General features: G+C 41.7%; 1 protein-coding gene across 1 annotated transcript in view; it reads left to right on the top strand.

Annotated features, from left to right (window-relative positions):
* Positions 1–250: 250 nt before the first annotated feature.
* The window catches only part of ST8SIA5 (ST8 alpha-N-acetyl-neuraminide alpha-2,8-sialyltransferase 5), a gene marked incomplete at its 5' end in the record, with an annotated part of 13,303 nt that continues 3,348 nt past the window's right edge, over positions 251–10,205 (top strand). Inside the window, 4 exons of the mRNA XM_010134076.1 lie at positions 251–343; positions 2,711–2,797; positions 5,944–6,088; positions 8,161–8,273. Of these exons, the coding sequence (XP_010132378.1) occupies positions 251–343; positions 2,711–2,797; positions 5,944–6,088; positions 8,161–8,273 (438 nt within the window). The remainder of the gene's footprint in view (positions 344–2,710; positions 2,798–5,943; positions 6,089–8,160; positions 8,274–10,205) is intronic.

Genomic DNA, 10,205 nt, shown 5'->3' on the forward strand with positions numbered 1-10,205 from the left:
AAAGGTATCTGGTCTTGTTGGTGCCTACGTGATAGATGGACTCTGGTAGGGATGGACAAACTGGACATGGGTGGCTGTTTTGCAATCAGCAGTGACATCTGTGTTTTCCCTGGGAAGCAATAACCTGCCTATGGGCCAGACAATGTAGTCTCAAATTAGGCAAAAATCATCAATGATGACTTTAAGCAAATTTCCATTGACGTGTAAGACAAGCCTTGGTCTAATAATCTTTTTTATTGTTCTTCTTCAGGTATTTTGAGTTTTATGAAGGGCCTTTGGAGTACAACTCTACCAAATGCCTGGAATTGCGGCAGGACATCACTGAGGTGAAGGTTTTGTCTATGTAAGTATGAGTGAATGCTTGCTAAAAAGTTTACTTTCCAGGTGGGATGAAGATGATAATTTGCAATAGCATTGTCAGAAGAGGTGAGGCTCAAGAGATCTCATAACAGGGATCTCATCAGGGATTCCTGAGGTTCTCTCACATGTGCAAGTAGTGACTTTTGAATTTGATTTGAGGTCTCTTTGAAAAAAATGGAGGCTTTTCACATACATCGAGGTATTTTGATCACACCCAGTATCACTTTTTGGAATTAAATACAGTATTTGTAATATTATTTGTAATATTATATTCCAGGTAATTGAAGAGTCAGAACAGTGAGACCAACTTTTAGCAGGGGTCCATCCAGCTTAAGGCTCTGTCATTGACAATGTCCACTAGCGAAGGCTAAGAAATTAAGGAAAAAGGTTGGCTCTACCTGATAATAAATACTGGCGTGGGGACTTGCTGAACGGTGGATGGTGACTAGACTACAGTAATCAGAGTGGACATAGGCCTGTCTGTTGATTTGTTTAGGTCTTTTCTGAGCCCATTTGTACTTTTGACCTCCTATATCAGCACTGAGTTTCACAGGTTAATAACACTCTGTAAAAAGTAGGAAAATGTGATTCTGAGAAACAAAACTGTGTCTGTAATTTGTCTTTGTGGTCCTATATGTACATCAGGAAATGAATGAGTTGAATGAGATGTATCTGTGAAGCCATAGTGATGGAATTAGGCAAAAAAGTGAAGCTGCCACTGGAACTCGTTGGACAGGGTGTAGCAGGGTATTTTTTTTTTGCATTTTCAGCATTGCACTGAATTTAGGTGTTCAGAGTATGCCTAATCTCTCACCATATCTAAACTCAGTGGTTTAGTAATCTTACCGACAACCCGCAAGGCTCGTTAGGGTCTGCAGAGCTTGCTGAGAATCTCAAAGCGCAGCTGCACAGCACTCAGCATTCAAGGCTAGAGAAAATCCAGTTTGTTGCTCCAGGTCTGCATGATTTTGAGCATGTCTCCCTCGTTATGCACTGAGAAATGTAGGTTATGTCCTTGTCTTCTGTATTTGGTACCGGATAAAGGATACACGAGTAACAGCTTTGCACTGCTTGCTGACTTGCAGTGCTTAAAAATAAATAGAAGAGGTGAGAATGTCACACTTCTGCCAATGTTCTGCTGAAGATGGGGCGTTTCGAATTGCTTTTCTGCATGCTTATCAGATGGTACAGAGGATTACTTGTTTATCCTCGCCTTATACAGTGGTGCATAGAAGGTAGTGGACTCCTCAGCTGGATGGAGTTAGCCTTGCTTTTATGATTGACGCCATTTGACATTAAGTACTTTTACTATTCTAGGCTTGCTTCTAATGTGCTGTATTCCCTAAGTCAGCCCTTATGGTGATGGAAAACTTCCAAGCTAATGTGTGCTGGTGGGCTACAGAAAGTACAATATGACCTAATTCCTTCCTGTAACTTCCACAGCCTGGGAAATCCTAGGTTCTACTCACTTTAAAGATATAATTATCTTAAAAGTCTTTGCTTTATTCAGACGTTCAGAGCCCTCAAGCCTGAAGAGAAGTCATTAAGACCTATCAGTCTTGAAGAAATCTCCGACCTCAAAATTTTGTGTCCGGTTTATGACATTGCTCCGTAGCTGTAGATATTTGCAAGATCTTCATTGTCTCTGTTGTCCAAATACAGAAGAATATGTATGGGCTTTAAGGTAGAAGTGGTTGGAAATGATGATACCACCAAAAAGGTGTCACCCTGTATCAGCCTACTTGAAATAGGAGTGTCATTTTTTGATAGAAATAAAAGCATTTATTAACAGAGGGGGAGGGAGAGAGTTTATGAAATGGATTTACCAATGGCACTGTTCTGTAGGATCTTATGGATTAAGATAACCTCACCAAAATGTAATGGTAGTTGGCCAGTTATCTAAAGTATCCTTTTTTCCAACACCCCTCATGCTGGGCCCTTCTGCTAGATGCAACCTTCCCCCCCGCCAAAGCTGCTGTAGTAGCCAGACACTCATTAGTTTCCCAGCAGACTGGACAGACTTTGGTACAGTAGATGCTTCTTGCACAGTATTGACATTTTTTATGCTGAGGGAATGGAGAATGCTTATCAGGGAGTAGAATCGGTCATCTGAAAAGATGAAAAACACCTGAAAAACATCTGAAGAGCTCCATCAGTATCCGTGTATACATGGGTTAGAGTTGCTGCGTCTACGCAGAAGAAGAAATAAGAATGATAAATTTTGCGCTGGCTAAACTAAGTGGTTTGCCCTATCAAATGCCTACTGCCTACCCTGGCTGCACATGGTGTAGGAGATGAAGCCTTTGTAATAAGGTTAATTTTTCTTTTTTCTTTTTTTTTCATCTTTTAGGGTGAAACAAACTGAATTATTTGACAGATGGAAGAGCCTGCAAGTGTGCAAATGGGAGATGAATGTCACAGAAGCTAATTTATTCAAGTAAGAGTGGTCCACATTAATGAGACATTAACAAGACTTTACTTAAGTGTAGGTTTAGCTTCCTGTAGAGAGATCAAACCTTCCTATGGGTAGCAGGAGTAAGCGTTACAACCCTCTTGCGGTTGGAGTACCATCCTTTTGGATAAATGCAAACTTCTCGCTACTTCAAAAAAAGTCAAAAGCAAGAGTAAAACAGATGTCTTCATGCATGCGGAACAGGAAAGACAGGGAAATTGGTATGGGAAAGACTTACAGTTGTGATTCAGGCAGAAGTGAGGATGGAACCACACGTTAACGGCTGCACGTAATACGTCTGGTGGTGTAGTATCTAACTCTCTGGTGGTGTTTAAATGGTAGTATCCCGGGTGATGCTGCAAATTTGGCCTACAAAATACGCAAAATGGATTTCTTCTGTGGTGTATTAGGTACAGTCAGACCTTATTTATGACTTCCCTTTTTTTTAATGGCTGCTCAGCTATTACTCCCTGACTGTCTAGATTCTTTTCCTGATCCTCAGAGACCTGTAGTACTGTGTTTTCCTCCATGTGACTTCCTCCTTGCTGAAAGTCCTCCATGGTCCTTTCAGGATACAGCTTTTGAAACTGGTCTTGTGAATGCAATAGTACAATGAAGACAAAACAAACTTGAATGTTGTATATTGATAGGTTCAAGGGCTATATTTGAGTAGGTCTAGAAAATACATTTTTTCAGAGTAAGACTAAATAACTTACTGGTTAATCCTGTAAGTCACTGGCACAATTCAGAGCTGTTGTTTAGAATAAGGCTCCACAACTTTCTTCCAAATTCTCCTGCATGACTCCAGGAAATAACTGTCACGAGTTAATGAGAGAATGTGAGAATGCATGTGCTGAGTTAGTCATTAACATCTTTAAAAATAACTGTTAGTCCCAGGCTCATAGTGGTTTTTCCAATGTGAGCTCCACACGTAAGTTTTTTTAGGGTTTATTAGTATGTTTTTTCCTGAACATTACTTGATGGGCAATTATCAGAACCCATTTTAAAGACGAGAGTCATTCAGGATTAGGTCTTAAAGATTGCTGGGAGTAAGAGAACTAATGATTGCGTCCAGAGTGCAAGGAGCACATTGAAGTATGGAGAGGAGAACACTGAAGTATGGAGGCCAGCCTAGAAGTGGGAGCGATGAGAAAGGATTATCTAAAGACCGTCAGGAGGTCCATCACTCTTTGCCAGAGCACCAACACCAGCACATTAAGCAAAGACCCAGTCTCCATCCTAGACAGTGCATTGAGAGAAAGAAGAGGTGAAAGACTCCTGTCACTGGCTGGCTATACCTGCCTGCCTGATATATCACTGCTTAAGAAACTCCCACTGGCAAGTAGATGTCACCTAACCTTTGTTAGCTGGTTCCAGGAACAATAATCATGCTAGTCATGAAGAAAAGGAAATTCAAGGTCAATTTCATTTTTGTCTTATGGTACAGAGATGTCAGTGTGTGAATGTGTGGGGAAACTGTAGTCCCTTAAAAGTGGGCCAAAAGCTCTGAGTTTGCAGGTGGATTAGTAGGAGTCTAAAAGGTGATGGCTGAGCTGTGGGCTTTTGAACTTTGCCAGTTCTGGACCCTCAGGGAAGATGGGGAGAATTCAGCAGAATTTAAATGGCATCTACTTAAGCAGCAGGGAGGGAGGAAGGGCAAAAATCACGCTAGTTTTTGTATCTGGAGACTTAGGAAATCAGTCTTCCTCCACCAGATATCAGACATTTGCATTAAGGAATGTGTCCCTGGAAAACTGGTTGGACATCAGAGTAAAGAACAACATCCCTTTCAATTCCTCAGTGAAGAACTAAGGAAGAGTTTTTTCGTATCTCAAATACCACAGTTCAATCCCACTACCTGCTTGTAATTGCTTAATGATTTCACTGAATTTTTGTTCTTAGAAATTATTAATGGACTTAACTCAGTCTCAATCGCTGCTTAGATCTGAGCATCGTATTGTGTCATTGTGCAAGAGTTAAGTAAATAATAGTAATTGGACGTCACTGAAATGTCTGCATAGTTCTGACTTTGCTTTGTGGTGATTGTAATAAAGAAGACTCCCTTATTCTTCCAACTTGGAATGAGGCCACCTACCCCAGAGGCAAGGTCTTTAACCCGGGTTATTTAAGAGCCAGTTGGTTTTGTCTTCACATTTGTGCATTTGCCATGACGTGTATTTTTCATTAAAGGTATAAGATGCACTGACTGAGGAACAAGCTGGCTGTGGAGTAAGAGTGAGGTGAAGTCGGGGCTTTCAGTTCCGCCAGAACAAGGATAAAAGCATTCAGGGAGGGATATGAGCTAGAGAAATGGAATCCTATTTGGAAAGCTGCCTTTCCTATTTAAATTTCATATGAAATTTATGGTAAGGGGATCAGAGCTGAATGTTCTTCCTCTCAGGTTGTGAATCCCATTTTTTAATATTTCAAAACTGTTCTTGTTTGCGTTGGAATACCTTCCATTTTGTTCAGGCACAAAGAAAGTTTTGGCGTTTTGTCTGAGATTTTGGAGTTGCAGCCATGACCAGTCTGCCTGGAGCCCATCTGTTGGGGCCACATCACCTACCTGAAGCACATATGCAAGGTCAAAGGCAAAACTGAGACCTTTAGAAGTTTTTGTGTATGTAATCAAAGTGTGCTGTAGTCTGTAGTCCACCGTGGTCTGGTAAGTGGGGTAGTCTCTGTAGGCACTGCTGTATTTGAGTCCCAGCCCTGACAAGCTTCCACATCCCCAGATGAATACTTTAAACATTAGTCTTCTTATTTAAGTATTTACTCAGTGGTAAGTAAATAATTTATAAAAAGTGGAGGATTGTGAAGCAGAGACGAACTAATTCATTAGGATGGTTCTCCCAGGATATTGGGGGCAGAAGCTCAACTTTGGGGTCTGGAGCAGGGCAGAATACACACGTGTATTTCCTGCAGCCTAGAAGAGACAGGTACAGGGATCTTATTTCTTCTGGGTTTTGATTTTTTTACCATAAGTTCCTCAGCAAACCACCGTTTTACCCCTCCTATAGCTAAAAACCTTCTTTTTGCTGAAAAATGGCTTATTAGGAGTAATCGTAATGGCAATTCCTAATGCATATTATCAAATCCTTGATCCTATTTGTCTCTTTTTCGTTTTACAGGTCTACTTTGTCGAGGTGTTGCAATGCCCCTGCCTTTATGTTCACCACCCAGAAAAATACTCCCTTGGGAACTAAGCTGAAATATGAAGTGGATACTAGTGGAATCTTCCACATCAACCAAGAAATCTTCAAAATGTTTCCAAAGGTGCCTCATACCTCTGCCCATCTGCAGAATCAGCTTTGCTCTACTTGCTGCATTAGATACTATCCTATAGCCAAACATTTATCAGTTGGCTGTTTGACATTTCTACAAACCTCATTGCTTATACTTTGAAAATGTTTATTTTTGATGTGCTATTTTATCTGATTATCCTATTTCTAGAGGTCATTTGCTCTAGAATGCATTATATATATATACTTTCCTGTAGAATACTACTGACAGAGCAGGAAAGTGGCTAATGAAATAACTTAAAAAAACTGAACAAAAGAGACATTTATGGATGAGAACTTTTTAAAACTACAATACTCACATATGGTAATTCCAAGATTTGGGGTAGGTCTGCTTTTTGGGGGGCATGATTATTTTATAATTCACAACGACTCACTATTTCTGTACTTATTTCTGCTGGCAGCTTATCTGTGGACAGGCTGAACAGTTTTTATGTATATTCGTCATACTGATTATTGAAAACCTTTTCAGCAAATAATCCTTGTCCTGAGGGTCATTCGAAGTTATAGATAGTGGGCAATTCCCATTTCATACAGTGACTGATACGCAGAAATGGACTTGTGTGACCACTGATTTACCAAGGGCCACACCTCATGAGTTTAAAATGGCATGTTTGGAGGGGATAACTGACATTTACCCCTTTCAGAAAGTCAGAAGTTAAGTACTTAGATTTCTGCCATTAAAGTTGTCCTTCAGGGTGTAACCACTTTTAATCCCTTCGCTTTCTGAGCAAGTTAGAGTAGTGCTGTTATCTAAATGTGTGCATGGGGTACTGGGGCAGAGCACAGAAAGGGCTCAGATCCAGAAGGGCACTTGGACATCTGCAGACATGCAAAGAACGGGTACACCTATGTCCAGGAGAGTAATCCTCAAAACCTTGCCTGCTTGCGTGGATGAATGCATGAAAGACTCGACACCTACGCCTAGGAGTGTTCTTCAGCTGCCGATGCATTTATCTGCCTTCGAGGATGCTTTGCAGGCGCCATCACGTGCCCAAGTGCCCGTGGGATTCACTGGGCTGCCCCTATGTGGGCAAAGCCACCCTCTGCCTAGGAGCAGGGCTGCGGCATGGTAAAGACAGGAGACAAAGGGCTGACAACCGGGGAGCAAGAGCTTAAGGGCATGAGCCCTGAGTGTGGAGACCTGATTTCTGGTCTCGCTTTCAGGACTGCTGAGACATCCCTCTGTAGTCTGTGGTATGAAATTATTGATAAAATATGTATGTACCAAAATGAGCACTCTCATGCTTATATAAGCACATCTCTACATATTCATAAGGTGTAGCGTGGCTGTAGTTCTGCGTCACAGCCCTCTCACCCAAACGGCCCAGTTCTGTTCCCGGAGATGTGATTTTATCTCTCTGACTTCAGCAGCAGCTGCATGTCTGCAGATGAAGACAGAATTTTGCCCGAAGATTACAGAAAGATGTGTCCTACACAAGTCCAGAAAGGTGCCTGACCAAAGGCTCTAGCCACTGCCGGTAGTGGATTAATAATCATTGATCTTATTAGTGCAATTAGGGGTAGCAAACACTAAAATTTGCCTCTGACAAATAGCTGTGATATGCTGCCTGGCTTAGAGAGACTTCCTGGGCTTTACTAGCTGCTCTGGAATGATGTGTACAGGCTTCTCAAAAGCCGAGACATCAGAGCCTGAGGAGCGAGCAGTTTGATGTTGGCTCGGAAGGCAGTGCCTGGGGTACACTCATTTTATGGTTCATGCCCTCATGTGGAAATCAGAAGGGAAAGCAAGTTTCTAAAATTACTTCTTCCATTAGTAAGTCTGCACAAAACCAGGTTATTGCTTTCCCCCCACCCCGCCCCTTCTGAGTTAGTTGCCCATGCTATCTCTAATTGCACAGGAAACAATCCCATCCATTTATGTACACCATGGGAATTCTGCAGGCCAGAACCGATGTTAAATCCATATGATTAGTGCATCTGCAGCAAAATGCAGCTGCACAGAAGGAAAAAAAAGAAAAGTGAAAAAGAGACTTGTTGCCTCCATGTTGCAGGATGTTTAACTGTTTCCTTACTGTCGTGTTGCAGGATATGCCGTACCACCGCTCCCAGTTCAAGAAATGTGCAGTGGTTGGGAACGGAGGAATTCTGAAGAACAGCAGATGTGGCCGGGAGATCGACAGTGCAGACTTTGTGTTTCGGTAATCACCGCAGCACCGTTTTTCTTCTTGTTGATTTTAATGACAAAAATTGACAAATTTTTAATGACAAAGCTATCCTCTCTCTCATGGAAACAGTGCATTTGCGGAACTGGCCGTATCAAGCCTGCTTCTTGCACAGAAAGTGATGTTTCAAAAAAGCCACCCCAGTGTATAATATTTATTTAGAAACTGTTCTTTGAGGAGTTATTTTTCCCTAACTCCCTGTGGCTAATCATTGACTTACTGACAAAGTTTGATGTCCTCGTTCGGGACGTTGCCTGTTACTCAAGTTGTGGATTTTTCGTTCCAGGGACATTAGCCCATAAGCAGTGTCTTGTGAATGTGGCCGTGATTTTCTAGGGCAGTTCCGAACCAGAGGTACAACCTCTATTGTGTGACAAGCAGCTTGGCCAGATGTTAGCAGCTGCACGGTGTGCAGCTCACGTGCCTCGGAGGTGTGTTTCTGAAGAGGTGCAGAGCTCAAGTGTGGGGTGATGGGAGTTACAGTAATCAGTTCTGTAGACTCCACGGAGTGCAGATGCCTGAGTAACTTTGAAAATTGAGTGTCTTCATATTGCTCTCTCCACCATTTGTGGAGTGACCAAGGTTTTGCATGGGCTGGGATGTCCCATGGCTTGCATCCCTGGGTAATGGAGTTTAGCACCACTTTTATCATCCTTAATATGTATGGGAAAGATGTTTTTATTACTCATAGGCATGACTAATCCCTCTCTAAATCCTGTTAAGCTCTTTGCCTGGGTTATGACATATGACAGCTGGCTCACAGATTCATGACCTGTTCTGTAGAAACGAAAAATCTTTTTATTACAGTTGGCCTATTTTTTGATCTTGAGTGTGTTGCGATCAGTAAAGAATAACTTTGCAGAAATTGATTAATTTCTCTGGTGTCAAACCAGCAAAAATTAGGTCAGATTTTGGCTCGTTGCATTCTTAATGAAATTTGTCATCAAATGAGAAACAAAATTTTGACTTTTTATTATTTTCAGCCCCTGTGTCTGCCTCTTGGGCCCACTTAATAGAAAACTATTGTCTTAGTTTTAGTCTGTGAAAACAGTCCAGGCTTCACAAAATTTGCTTCTTAAAAGCCTCGTGTACCCCATGTGCAATAAATAAATATTGTAGATTCCCTGCTGTAGTGTTGGATCACAGCTCTCAGTATGGTTGAAAGGAGCGGTACATGTTACACATAGGGATGGCTGTTGAGTGGAGGTGGAAATATGGGCAGCAAATACCATTTATGTATAAGAACTTTCAGTAGAGATCACTTTTTACCACTGTTACTCTTCCTTGAGCTGTACCAAAACTAATTAAAAAGAGCAGATCAGTTCACTACGGAACTTAGCAAGTGGGTTGCTTTTGGTACCAGTAATTAATTAAATAGAGGCTTAAGTGGATCTGAAATAGGATTAAACACATCAGTACTTGTGCAAAAGAAACCCCTGGCTCACCATCTCCAAAACATGTGGGACCAGCGTCTTGCAAAAAGACATGCTGGTGAGCTTAAGTTCTGCTGACATCAATCTCAAAGTAAAGCTTACGTTTAAGGCCAGGTCTGAAAACACCTGCTTTCCAGTCTAACACCAGCACACCAAACTGTCAGGAATCACCATCTTGGTCACCAACAAAGTAATTCTTTAAAATGTTTAAAAACCGGCAGTGGAGCGCTGCTAGCATTCAGTGATACATTCAGGGCACCTGGGAGAATCTTTTATTAACAGGAAGCTTGTGGCCAGCAGGATGCTGCTGAGATTTTTCTGTGAAATAAATTCTCATAGCAATTAATGCTAGCACCATAGATCGTATAAAATACACATGCAGGTTGCAATTACTAGTTGTTACTGACTATCTCCATCTACTGGCCATAATAGAGATCTGTGGTGGGACACTGGGCGCATTTAGAGGTGGAACCGC

This window comes from Buceros rhinoceros, unplaced genomic scaffold (assembly GCF_000710305.1).
Source record: "Buceros rhinoceros silvestris isolate BGI_N320 unplaced genomic scaffold, ASM71030v1 scaffold7534, whole genome shotgun sequence".
NCBI classification, from domain to species: domain Eukaryota; kingdom Metazoa; phylum Chordata; class Aves; order Bucerotiformes; family Bucerotidae; genus Buceros; species Buceros rhinoceros.